General features: G+C 34.9%; 1 protein-coding gene across 1 annotated transcript in view; it reads left to right on the top strand.

Moving 5' to 3' along the window:
* The window catches only part of MCF2 (MCF.2 cell line derived transforming sequence), a 64795-nt gene that overhangs the window by 34645 nt on the left and 15644 nt on the right, over positions 1 to 14506 (top strand). Inside the window, exons 11-17 of the mRNA XM_003272589.3 lie at positions 1253 to 1300; positions 4172 to 4209; positions 6694 to 6782; positions 8768 to 8834; positions 9560 to 9675; positions 9794 to 9863; positions 12029 to 12121. Coding sequence (XP_003272637.1) covers positions 1253 to 1300; positions 4172 to 4209; positions 6694 to 6782; positions 8768 to 8834; positions 9560 to 9675; positions 9794 to 9863; positions 12029 to 12121 — 521 coding nt within the window. The remainder of the gene's footprint in view (positions 1 to 1252; positions 1301 to 4171; positions 4210 to 6693; positions 6783 to 8767; positions 8835 to 9559; positions 9676 to 9793; positions 9864 to 12028; positions 12122 to 14506) is intronic.

The raw sequence follows: 14506 nt of genomic DNA, 5'->3' as shown, positions 1-14506 counted from the left end.
CACACACACACACATATTTACTGCTACTCTAGATAAGCAATGATTTGGTTCTTTTTTATTTGTATAAATTTGGGAGTACAAGTACATACAGTTTTGTTACATGAATATATTGCATAGTGGTGAAATATGACTTGGTTCTTATAAGCTTCTAGTAAGTGAATGGCTTAGATAATAAAATGGATTGACTTTTCTAAATAAATACTGTTAAATAGAATAATTTTGTTGGTAATTTACTATTACAGAGTTCATTTTCTAGTTTTAATCTCCTAGTTTTATCCTGTAAGATCTATTTTCTTTCTAAGTTCTATGAAAATAATAATTATCCTTATAATGTGTTGAACTACTCTGGATATGGATGGCTCAGGGGGTCCCTTGAGCTGCCTTTGGGGCTTCTTAGAGGAGAGTAATTTGGTCTTTAGAGCCCTAAGTAAGTGGAATGGGTGAAGATGGGAGTAAATTTGGTCTGTCTGATCTAAATAGAATCAGAAGCTTCATTAGTGTAGGAGAACTGCTTTGGAATTCAGAGAAGGCTTGAGCCAAGGATAATGAGCATAAAAATAATAGCTTATATCTAGCATGGATCAGATTTTCAAAAGGTGATGAAAGCAGGTAACTAGGCTAAGATTATGAAAGTTACATGTTTAATACTTATGAAATATATAAATATATTTACAAATAAAACTATAAGTAATGTCTTAAATACAATATCAAAGATATAGCAAAGATACAAGGAATATTAAAACTACTGGAAAAAGAGTAAAGATAACAAAATAAAAAACAGTAAGGGGATAAAACCCAATATCTATGAGACTAAAACTGAAATAGGTTGATATTCTTGAGCAGAAGATAGACCTCGGTTAGATTTCTGGCTCCGTGTACGGCTGTGTGTCCTTGAACAGTTCACTTAGCCTCTTTAGCCTCAGTTTCCTTACCTGGACAATAAGGACAATAATACTTACTGACTCCAACAGGTTATTGTAAAGATAGGGTGAAAAAAATTGAAGACCATAAAAAAATACTTGATAAACTGAACTAGTCCTTTCCTCTGGTTAAAGCTGCTTGCTTAATTGTCCTCTAAAATCTCAACTCCTCGTAGAGGTTCTTAAAGTGGTACACCTTGAGTTGAGGAATGGAGTTTTGGGGAGACTGTTACAGATCCATGCAAGTCATTAGTCACTCATTAGCACATTTTGTTTTGTATTGTTTCATTTTTTCTGATATTATTTAATGGCGTTACAATTTCCTTCTGCAGTGGGAGTTGGATACTCTTTCTTTCAAGCATGTAAACTTTTTTCAAAAGGTACCCATCTTTATTATATTACTTTTGCCAATACATTTTTCTGAGTTTGTGTACATGTGAAAAACCAGTTTGGCATCTAAAAACAGCAGCAGTTCATTCTTGCATTCTACCTGCAAGTAACTTTTTCCTGTTTTTCATAATAACCATCCATTATTTTCTTTGTATTATGCTTATGTTGGAAAATGACTATATAAAATGTAGATTATGCTTCAAAACTCAATGTCTTTCATAAAGTGACCCCCAGAAAGAATAAAGAAAAACAATTGGCGATGCTAAAATGAATCAGGCCTTCTTTTGTTTAAGATACTTCATGATCCAACTTTTTGTTAGGAGTAGCTTGGATTTGCTTCAGTTCGAGACTGCCTAATGTATTTATGAGGATGAAGGCAGCTTAATAAATAAGTGACATGGATGGATAAATGTTTTTATCTATTATATATCATGCTTTGTAAATTAAATCAAAACATTATTTATGCTACAAACCTTGTTCATTGTACCTAATTGCTGTATGAGTAATAGGGATTGTAGCAATCCATTCCAAAGAATTTCTTAAGACTTTTAATCGCTAAGCCAAATATATAAAATTTGGTCAACTCAAAACATAAGTATTAATTTCTCATAAAAATGAGTCAAACTGTTTTTTTGTTCTTTGCTTTTATTTTAGTTTTTTTTTCTTTTTGCATCAAATATAATTCTGCACCTAGCACAGGGCCTGGCACTTAGCAAGATGTAATAAATATTTGTAGAATTAACATTGAATATAGAGTGTAGTTATGGAGAATGGGAGACATTGACAGCGAGGAATAAAATGTAAAATGTGACTTGAGCCCCTAAATCTGGATCTTTAGCCTAGATCTTTCTTCTAAGCTTTGGACCTCTGTTTATAATTTGCCTTTTTGAATATCCCATAGGCAACTCAGACTCAACATACCTCAGATTAACTCATCTCTCCTGCAATCTTTCTACTCTTCATCTTGGTGAATGGCACTATGATTTCCTCAGTTGCCCAAGCCTGGGACCTTGGTTCCTCCTTACTTATGCCCTACCTCTAATTGGTCAAAAATTCTATATCCTGTGGATTTGTGCCTGCTAAGTATCTCTCTCAAATCCATTCACTTTTTTTTTCATCCCCACTGCTATCTTTACTGCCGCTTTCCTAATCCAAGCTAACATCATCCTGGCCTTGGTAACTGTGACAGTCTTTCTGTCTCTTCCACTTACCCTGCCCACTTTTTCTTCCCTTTCCTAGGTGTCTTACTTTGTGGACATGACACACACTGTTCTCTCTCTAGAACACTATTTCCTTTCCTCTCCCTTTCCCACATGTTAGCTTCTACTCCTCCATCAGATTTGCTATTTCTAGGCCACTTTCTTCAGGTAAGCTTTTCCTCCCCAGATCTCCTCCTTCTCTGCACCCCTGTTTGCTTAGGTGTTCATGCTGTGTGATAACAAGTACCCTCAAATTTCTTCTTGGCTTTAGTGGAATTGTCTGCTTTCTGTCTCTCTTGCTAAACTAAGCTCTGTAAGGGCAGAAACTGTGTGAGTTCATCTTTGTATCCCCAAACACAGAGCTTAGCATATGGTGTAGGTGCTCAATCATTTTGTATGTATTTATATTGTTAAAAATGAATACATCTACCTTGCTTTGAAGAATAAGATGTGTTTCTCATAAGTTGTACATATATTTATTTTGTATCTCTTAATGTATTTGCAAAGAATTAATTGGCAAAACTAATAATTGCCTCTTAAGTTACCTTTAGAAATAAGTTTGGATCTCTGTAGAACAGGCTTCTTTGAAGTGGAGCATATTAGTATCCACTGAGAAATTAATTTTGTATAATTCCAAGTTTAATATATATTTACATATATGATGATATAAACTTGAAGTTTAGGTAGAAAATATATTTTAATAAGTGAAAGTGAAGTATGGAGTCTAGAGAACATAGCAGCCCTTCGTTTTCCTGAGTGTGCCTGTAACTGGCTCCTGCTGAGGAGGGAAGGACAAAGGGTTTGTTCCTTTCATGGAGAGAGGAGTCTCATGCAGCCTGTGTGAGCAACAGCCTTTTCAGCAGCCCTGGGAATTAGGATCTAAACAATCTAGTCTTTGGTTGGACCGTGCCTTTGGCTTTGTAGGAACATCTGGATTCCTTGCTTAATAATACAGTGGCTCACCCTTTTTAAACTAAACATTTAAAAAATAAAGATGAAAGCTTTGAATTTTGATGACATGTTTAACATTTTATCATGCTTTGGAAATGTTTACATGGTGGTTAGAAACATTCTGAGAATAGATTATATGAATTTGAATACCACCTCTGCTTCTTGGACAAGATACTAACCTTAGTTCCTTATCTAGAAGATAGGGATAGAAGTTGTTACCTACCTCTTAGGATGATTTTGAGTATTAAAAAAGAAGATATATGCATAGCTCTTAGAACAGTGCTCAATATGTAGAAAGTGCCAAATAAGTGTAGATGCTCTAATTAGTAGATTAAACTTAGATTTTTTTCAGAATTCTTTTTGATTGAGTTAATCAATGAGCTACAATTTGATTAAATGTTTTTGTGTCAGAATGAATACTAAATCTGCAAATAATTATGAGCACTAACACCTACCTCAATGCTTGGCAAGTAAGTGAATGTTTGATGAATGAGAGAATGGGTGAATACATAGCAAAATCATGCTCAATAAGAAGCTGAAATCATGTGAGTAAGTCCAACCAAACATTATCTTCTCTCGTGTGATTTTAAAATACTAATATAAACATATTGGAATATTAACTCAAGTTATTTAATAAATATATATGTATTTCTATTAAAAGTGCTGACTTTAATTCTAGTTTGAAATTCTTCTTTCACATTTCTCTACCAGGGAAGAAGACTTGGAGACAAAATCAGAGCAACTTAAAAGTAAATATCATTAATTAATTCAAAATTGACTTTATTGCTTTAGTTGCAGAGTTGGTATGAGCCTTAAACCATATTTTTCATTCACTAGACAAATATTGTGTCTTTGAAAGACTATTTAAAAGAAAAAAAGCTGTTGCTGCATTGTGTTTCACTGCATTACTGGCATATCCCCAGATATGCCAGTTTCTCAGTATGAGCTGTTTCTCAAGTGCTGGCTCAAGGTTAGAATCATTTCTGTAGAACATCTTGTATATGTTCCAGCTTCTTTTTACCACCACCCACCAGCACTTCAATAATCATAAATAAGCATTGCACCTTTGTGCAGAATAAACTTTCTTTCATGAGCAATTCCAGTCCTACAAGTGTGAAGCACACAGGACAGGTTCTAACGGACCATGCAGAGGCTAACTCTTAGCTCAAAAAAGATATCCATTCTTTTTTGTTGTTGTTTTTAAAATTTTTTAGAGACAGGGTCTCACTATGTTGCCAAGGCGGGAGTGCAGTGGCTATTCACAGGGGTGACCATAGCTCACTGCTGCCTCTAATTCCTGGGCTCATGCCACCCTTCCACTTCAGCCTCCTGAGTAGCTGGGACTACAGGTGTGCATCACTGTGCCCAATCTACTTACTTATTGTTAGATACAAGATATCTGTAAAGAAGTAGACTCATCATAGCTACAACATCCCACATATTCTTTCCTCTCTCTTTTTTTTTTGAGACAGGGTCTCGCTCTGTTGCCTAGGCTGGACTACAGTGGTGCGATCATAGCTCACTGCAGCCTCAAACTCCTGGGCTCAAGAAATCCTACCACCCCAGGCTCCTGAGTATCTTAGACTACAGGCATGGGCCATTATGCCTGGCTAATATTTTTAACACTTTTTTTGATAGACAGGGTCTTGCTATGTTGCCAAGGCTGATCTTAAACTCCTGGCCTCAGGTGATCCTCCTGCCTTGGTCTCCCAAAGTGTTGGGATTACAGGCATGAGCCACTGCTCCCAGTTCCCAAGACCCCACATTTTCTTTGTGTGTTTTTTTGTGGTAAATAAAGATGAGAACATATTTTTAAGGGGCAGTATAGCGTAGTGGTACAAATTGTAAAACTAGACTGCCTGGCTTATAATCCCAGTTCCATCACTTACTGGCTATATAAACCTGGGTAAGTTCTCTGGAACTCAGTTTCCATATATAAAATGGGCATAAAAATAGAACACTCTCATCATGGAGTTAAAGATAAAATAATCTAATATTTGTGAAGCACTTTGAACATGTGTGGCATATGATAATGCTCTAAGTTTTAATATAATTAATAGCAGCCTAGTGAATGGTCTATACCGATATACCAGGCCTGGTTATTATTTTGTACAGCCACAACTTCTGGTTTCAAGAAAGAAACAGGGTGAATGCCAAATTCTGTAGTAGTACATGTAAAATCTCTCCAAGCCTCAGTTTTCCTATATTTAAAATGAGGAAAAGAATGCCATTGCTTGCTAAATGCTGTTTGGATTAAATATAATATGTGTTAAGCACCTAGGACTGTGCGTGCCTAATATATAGAAAGTCGTAATACACGTTTGTTTCTTTCATTTGTAATAAGTAGGTCACATTTTGGGGAAATATTTAGCTGATAGATACCGTACTTCATTTTGGGTTCTAGTTGTCACAAAGAAATGTTACATTTACTTGGAGGTCAGGCTTTTGGCAAGCTCAGCTGTCCAATACAGCTGAGATTGGATACCAGGAATACACTTCAAATGCTTCTTAAAAGAAATAATCATCACAAATCTTTTGCAGTTGACTCGGTAGGCCAGTCCAGGTCCTTTAGAGTCTGTAAAATAAGGCAATTTATTAGAATTAGGGAGGCAACTTATAGCGACTAACATGTGGCAGGGAGTAGAGACAGAGATGTACAGGTTACAGTTATTTCAAGAAAGAATAGAGTTCTGCAGGTATCCCTGCAGCACAACATTAGATTTTATCATATTCAAGCTTATGATGATGCCATCGAATCGTTAGGAAAAGGTTCTTCTAGCTTAACCCAGATCTTAGAAAAAAAAAAAAGGAAAAGGATCAGTTATGTCGTGTGTCTTTGATTAAAGAATTCCAGGATGCATGTAATATTTTCTAGAAAGGTTTCCATCAAAAATCACTATGGTTAAAAAGATGTTTGGTTCTTCAATGAATACCCTTTAGTTATCTAGAAAATTAACTTTTTATGAATCAACCTTATTTTCTAAGAATGCCATATAAATAAAGAGTTAATACATAAAATAAGTTCTAATTAGTATCTTAAATCTGTTTTCTTAGGCAACTTAAATCACTTTTTACTAGTACGTATCAAAGTTATTTTGAAAAAAATCATAGTTTTATTTTTCAATTTATCTTCAGAGTTAGGACCTAGAATAAACTTAATTTGAGCTGGATCGCCTTGAAGAAGAATTATACCTACAAAGGTGCTAATTTAACTTTTATTTTCTGTATTTCAGATTGAAGTGTTGCATGATTGTCAGGAGAAGAGAAGTTCTGGTGAATCCTCCAGTTTGGACAATGGCAATAGCTTGGATGTTTTAAAGAAGTATCCTTTATTTATTAATATAAACTCACATACACATCTAACTGTGGGAATCTGGTTCAGTGTTCAAGGCCAATGTGATTAGAAATTTGAGTTCACAGAATGGGGTTTTACTGGGTGTGATGAAAAGAGCACTAGTTTAGGTGTCAGAAGTCCAGGATTTAGGCCCAGCCAACCTATGGCCTGTTTATGTGATTTGAAGAAAATTAACTAAACTTTTTCAGAATGTTGGTATCTTCTTTTTTTTCCCCCAGTCTGAAATAAAATGGAGATTTTTGTTTATCATTCTTAAAAAAAGTTTTATTATTATTTTTCATTGACACATAATCATTGTACATATTTATGGAATACAGTGTGAAATTTTGATACATGTGTACAATGTATAATGATCAAATGGTAATTAGCTTATCTATTAATTCTTCAGCTTTATTGATATATAATTGACAAAATTATGTATATTTGAAGTGTACAATGTGATGCTTTGGTATGTGTATATATTGTGAAATGATTACCATATCAAGTTAGTTAACACATCTATCACCTCACATAGTTACCATTTTTTTTTGTGGTGAGAACACTTAAGATCTATTCTCTTAGCAAATTTTGGTATTCAAAATGAATAGAGTGGTACATAAAAAATTACAAAGGATTATACAGATTGATACAATGTTATTTTGTAGATGTTAATAATTATTTTGTTCACTGTTATAATGGTATATTAATATTCTAGACATAAGAATATTCATCTTTTTGATTTTATATTACAGTTGTAATTAGCAAGCATTTTGCAGCAAGTTGCATGTATACATATGTATGTATGAGATTCATATATATATACACACACACATATATATACTGTAAGACTCTCAAATGTTAAATGCTTTAATATGCAAAAAGAAAAAGAAAAAAAAGCCAAAAGTATAAGTTAAATCAAATGGATTACTTATACTGGGGACAAAGGAAATGAGTTTTAAATATGATGTCAATTGGAAATCACATTGAAAGGAAAATATACTTTATTTTCCAGAGACAGTAAACAAAATTATTACAGAAACAGGTGGGGCGTGGTTATTCATGCCTGCAATCCCAGCATGTTGGGAGGCCCAGGCAGGTGGATCATTTGAGGTCAGGAGTTCGAGACCAGCCTGACAAACATGATGAAACCCCATCACTACCAAAAAATACAAAAATTAGCCAGGTGTGATGGTGAGCACCTATAATCCCAGCTACTAGGGAGGCTGAGGAAGGAGAATCTCTTGAACCCGGGAGGTGGAGTTTGCAGTGAGCCGAGATTACCCCACTGCACTCAAGCCTGGGTGACAGAGTGAGATTCCGTCTCAAAAAAAAAAAAAAAAAAATATATATATATATATATATATATATATATATACATTATGGAAATATAAATATGACCTACACTTGGGGAGACCAGGGTAAAAAAATCTACTGCCTTCTTGAGAAAATTTCAGAACATTACTGGGAAAAGGCAAAAATAGTGCCTAAAATGCTAATACTTATGTTTTAGGGAAAAAAAAGGGTATTAAAGTTCATAAACTATGCTACCCCAAAACAATAAAAACCTCAGACATTTAGGAACAGTTATTGTGAGTTTTTAGTACATTTATTCCTAATCTCAGTGAGTTAGAAATAAAGTTCTTTAAAGCTAATAGTAACCCTTGAGCGTATATATGTATATATATATATATATATATATATATATATATATATGAAAGAAAGCTGGATATATATATGTTATATATATATAATGAATATAAATGTAATGAATAAAAACCACCCGTAAGACTATATATATATAGTTTTTATTCTAGAAACCATAAAAGTAGTTTCATATTTTGATGCTAAAACAAAAACCATTGATAATTCCTATGCATTAGCTATTTTTACCTTCTCATGATGATAATACTTGAAACATTGCAATATAGATCTCAGTAATAAAATAACTGATAAATATGGTCTTTTCATTTTAGCCACGTACTAAATGAACTGATACAGACTGAGAGAGTTTATGTTCAAGAACTGTATACTGTTTTGTTGGTAAGCAACTCAAATTGTATTTGCCCTATCTTTTCCCGAATGATCCCTTGCTACATTCATTAGAAAGTGTTTAGGGGCAATCTTCTACTTCCGTCTCCTTCCTTGGTTGTCATATGGCAGCAGTGGGCATTTCTTTCATTGTTTGATGCAGCATGTTGGTTAAACGTGCACATTCAGGCTCTCCCTCAGTAATGGGAGTGATTGATTCAGAATTTATTACAGAAGAGAAAATGTTCTCTTAGGGATACAGCCGATTGTTACAATTATTCCCAGGGTGCTATTTAGAGATCGTGATGTAAAAAACTGAGAATGGGATAAAATATTCTTTTGACAAAAATGCCATGATATTAATTTGGTCTGAAAAAACCTAAACACGTATTGCCAATTTAAGGAGAAGCTGATGACCTGTAATCTATGTTTTTATCTTGGTTTCTAGCTTGTTTCCTACACTACAAGCTACTCTGAAGGCCAAAGAGCTATTACTTTATTCTGCCTATTTGATTGGAAAACTTGACTTCCTTTCCTTGTCCTGCCTTCTTAAAAAAAAAAAAAAATCATGGATAACTTTGGGAAGTAGGAGATTTGAATTAAATTAAAATTGAAATAAAATTCAAAAAACTTCACCCTCAAATCCCTTAATATTCTGCTGTACCTACACCATTAGTAGCCCAATCAAATGTGCATGTAAATATTTTAAAATGCATGAATGTATTTATTTTGAGTAGGGTTACAGAGCGGAGATGGATAATCCAGAGATGTTTGATCTTATGCCATCTCTCCTGAGAAATAAAAAGGACGTTCTCTTTGGAAACATGGCAGAAATATATGAATTCCATAATGAGTATGTAATTGCTGAAATGAATATTTATGTTTTATAAAACTATTTAAAGTGCTGTCTTTACCAGTTTATTATATTTCACATAAAATCATGTAATTTTTTTTCTCTGAAATTTTCACAGCATTTTCTTGAGCAACCTGGAAAATTGTGCTTATGCTCCAGAAAGAGTGGGACCTTGTTTCCTGGAAAGGGTTAGTTAAATTATTTTTTAAAATATATAAATATGCACCACCAAAATAGCAACTCACTTATAAGAACAGATTTGGAGACAAGATAGGTACTTTATGTCTTTATGTTTTTGGAGAAGATGTATTACTCCAGCAAGTATTTAATACCAAACCAAGTTTTGCTGCAGAAATGGATGCACTGGGATATCCAGAGCATAAAAATACCCATTCCATTCTGTGGTACCAAATGCTTCAGTGGCTCAGCTCTTGAACACTGACTCCTGGGTAATCCTAGTAATCCAGGGACCATCCTGGCTATGAAAATGTAAGAGTTGGGATCATCATAACAAAACCATCTGGGGCTTGGTTAATTTTTTTTTTTTGCCTAAAAACACCTTATTATTTATAGTATTTGTCTTATTAAAATACATGTAAAGTTTTAGAATTGGATCTAGTGTGACTTTCAGCCACCAAGGCATCCATCACAGGAACTTCACAGAAACAGAGAGCTGTCAGTTCTTTTCATTCAACAAAAGCATTTAGGGAGGCCCATTCCTCTGTGTCCTGAGTATGGTTAATACAATTGACTTCCCAGGTTAGTGATCATACTCTCCTCCATTAGTTTTCTTTTAGAATATTTTTTGTCTATGCTTCTCTGCTTATGTAGTTTCTCTTCTTCCTGAAAGATCAGTTTTGTCTTGATTTAAGAGTTAATTCAATAGAGGTGATTGTTGAAAGCTTCAAAATAGATGTCTTATCCCAGAAAGTGTTTATGACATGAGAAGAGAATAAGAAAGAACTGTGCGTCAACCTTGCTCAACATGTTCTAACTTAATTTTTTTATTTTTTATTTTTTGAGACGGAGTCTCACTCTGTCACCCAGGCTGGAGTTCAGTGGTGCGATCTCGGCTCACTGCAACCTCTGCCTCCTGAGTTCATACCATTCTCCTGCCTCAGCCTCCCGAGTAGCTGGGACTACAGGTGCCCGCCACCACGCCCAGCTAATTTTTTTGTATTTTTAGTAGAGACAGGGTTTCACTGTGTTAGCCAGGATGGTTTCGATCTCCTGACCTTGTGATCCTCCCGCCTCAGCCTCCCAAAATGCTGGGATTACAGGTGTGAGCCACCGCGCCCGGCTAAGATGTTCTAACTTTAAACACATTTAAATTATGACCAAATTCTTTCCTAACTTCCTCAAGCAATAGCAGTTTATCGTTTCTTTAGACTCTATAGTATGTAATGTCTATCCTACTCATTGGAGATTTTGTTTACTGTGCTTGTGCACCTTTACATGTATACGTGAATTTTCTCCCAAACTTAATGGAAAGCCCTTAGATCCAGAGTCCGTATCCTATATATTGTTGTATCTCTCATTAGGTTAGCAGCATTCTTAGCAACCAGTTGTGGTTTAATAAATGTTTATTGATGAATTGTTTATTTATTCAACAACCATTTACTGGTCACCTACTATGCACCAAGCATTGTGCCAGATAATGTGACTACCAAACCCAAATCTATTTAGGTATAAAAACAGGGAAATTATAAATTGTGTAGAAGGTGAGTTGCATTAGATTTGAAATATACAAATGGTCCTGGGAAAATCCAGAAGATGGGCATCTTACATAGAATGCGGGTATAAGCAATGGTTTTATAGAAGAGATAACTCATGAGATAAATGTTAAATAATGAGTAGGAGGTAGCCCATTCATGAGGGTCATAGAAAGAGGATTCCAGGGAGAGAGAATTGTGTAAGTGCCTAAATGGATTATGCTACAATTAAAGTCCCAGTGATGAACCTAGGACTGTAGGCTCTAACTTGGAAGTCAGCTACAAGTTCATTCACTAGGGAATCAAGAGACTAATAACAGAATGTATTTCTTGGCACCCTATTAGTTCATCATTATGCAAAAAGTAGGTTTTTATAGTTCAGACAGAGAAGACTCCATCTAAGCCTCAAGCTTGGCAAGTGGAAGTTCTGATATTACTTAGATAATTATGTGTCCTCCCACCAGATGCAATGGGCGTGCTGTTCTTGGAACATAAAAAAGGCTTTTGACCAGCTGCTAGTACAGTAGGCCCTTTAGGCCACATTTCCTAGGATGCTTGGTTACACTCTTGTTTAGCCTTTCTTGATGGCAAAAGTCATATTCACAAATTAGTAATATATTTGAATTTGTTTTTTATCCCAGAAGGATGATTTTCAGATGTATGCAAAATATTGTCAGAATAAGCCCAGATCAGAAACAATTTGGAGGAAGTATTCAGAATGCGCATTTTTCCAGGTACAGTAGTTATTCAAGTATTGGATATACTCTTTCTGGAAGATATTGGGATATTTCTTAATTATAAATTCATTTTCTACTTTAAGTACGTTACATGTGCATATACGTATATGAGTTAAAGAGCAAATCCACCCTCCCCCCCAACACACACAAACACATTTGTAACTTCCCAGAGGCAAACACTTTCAGCACTTTTAGCTACATCCTGTGGTATTTACCTCCATAGCTCCAAATGACATGCTTATCTTTATCCTTTATACTATGGAAGATGAAGATTTAGCTCTCTTTCACGGCCCCCCCACCCAACTACCACATATACAAATATACTTCTTTTCTCTCAAAATCTCCACTGTAGTCATATCGTAATTTTGGTTAGATTGCTATACAGTGTTAAATTAAGACTATGTGATTTCTTTGCTCAGATGAATCACGTGGTATAATAGGGTTGCTTTTCCTTCCCTTCTGTTTGTCTTGCAATGGTCTTTTTACTCAGTTTTCTAGATACTTATCGTTATTTTACCCCAACCTCTCCCAGATGTGGGAGTTACAAAAATCTCTTCTTATTACATTTAAACACATTCTATTTTCTCTGAATTTCATATTCTTAAAGAAATATCTCCTGGAGTTTTCTGTCTTGCTTGTCTAGACTCACTAGGCCTGTTGCACAGCTGTCATCTGGGGATCTTAGTGAACATAATTTTTGGAATTCTCCTCACCTGTCTGTTGCATAGGCTGTCCTCCTTCCTAGGTGCCATGTCTTTATCTTTCTTGTTTACCTCCCTTGTTTGGTGGAACACATCCTCCAGTAGTTTTCCTGAGAAAGTGTACACAAAACATATAAGTTTTTGAGAGTGTATGTGTCTGCAAATATCTTTATTGTACCCTAAGACTTCATTGCTAGTTTGGCTGTGTATAGAATTCTAGGTAAGAAATAATTATACTCAGAATATTGAAGGTATTGCTTGATTGTCTTCTAGCTTCCAATGTTGCTATTCAGAAACCTGATGCCATTTTAATTTTTGTTCCTTTGTAGGTGACTTAGTTTCTGTCCTCTGAAAGCTTATGAAAACTTATTTTATTTTTAGTGTTCAGATGTTGGCACTATTTTTATCCATTATGCTAGTATTAGGGTGATAACTTTGAATTTGGAACCTCCTGTCCAAATTTACTTGGAGTTTTTCTTTGATTTCCTCCACCCAATTGTCTCCATTTGCTCTTTTTGGAATTTCTGTTGTACAGATATTTCATATCCTGGACTGGTCCTCTAATTATCTTATCTTTTCTATTTTCCATTCTTTGTCTTATTACTCTACTTTCTAGTCCTTCTATTGAGGTTTCCATTTCTGCCATTGTGTTTTTAATTTTGAAGGGCCCTCATCCTTTTTCTGTTTTTTCAATGTTTCTTTTAATAGAATTCTATTTTCATTTTATGAATTCAGTATCTTCATTCATCTATACAAAGATGATAATAGATTTTTCTTTTAAAAATGACTTTCTTCTCCCTGCCCAGCTTCTGTTGTCTTCACGTTGCTTTTTTTCTTCTATTTCTCTTTGTTTGGTTCCTATTACCCATCTTTGATGCTCTCCTCAAATGTCTGGTGATACTTGTTTGTCCACTTACATTAGGAGTAAACACTAAAAAGCTCATTGGAAGTTTCCAGGGCATATGTGGGCTTATTGAGCATGATCCTCATTGTTGAGTTATTCGTCTCAAGCTATTTGCTTGAAGGGATTCCCAAATACCTGTATCTTTAGAGCATTTCTATTAGGCTGGTCAGATTCCTTGAACTGCTACCTTGTGTATAATGATCTGGATGCTAGTGTTGTGGTAGCCAAGTTGGGAGAAAAGGCTGAGGGTCACTTGTTTGAGATATAACATGGAGAGTACTTGAATATTTTTCAATATGGTACTGTGCCCTAAGTTGAACCTTGTATCCTTTAGTCCATAGGCCCTGTGTTTTACTCTTTCTAGATAAACATCCATTTTTCTGCCAAAGGAAGGGAAGAGAAGGCACCCAGCTGTGCAAAGTGGTATGGTTATCTGAGAGCCTTATTGCTTTTGTTTAGGTTTTCATGCCATTTATTTTCTTTTTGTAACAGCTTTATTGAGATATAACTAAAATGCCATCAGCTCACCCTTTTAAAGTATACAATTCAGTGGTTTTACTATATTCACAAAGTTGCACAACCATGTTTTTATCACTAAAAAGAAACCAGTACCTTTTAGCAGTTACCCTCCCTTTTTTCCCCAATCTAAGCAGCCCTAGACAATCACTAATCTACTTGCTGTCTTCAACAGATTTGCCTATTCTGGACATTTCATATAAATGGAATCATACAATATGTGGTCTTTTGTGTTTGACTTCTTTCTTTCATTTAGCATAA

Source organism: Nomascus leucogenys, chromosome X, assembly GCF_006542625.1.
Source record: "Nomascus leucogenys isolate Asia chromosome X, Asia_NLE_v1, whole genome shotgun sequence".
In the NCBI taxonomy this organism is placed as follows: domain Eukaryota; kingdom Metazoa; phylum Chordata; class Mammalia; order Primates; family Hylobatidae; genus Nomascus; species Nomascus leucogenys.
This window is presented reverse-complemented; position numbering and strand designations above follow the sequence as displayed.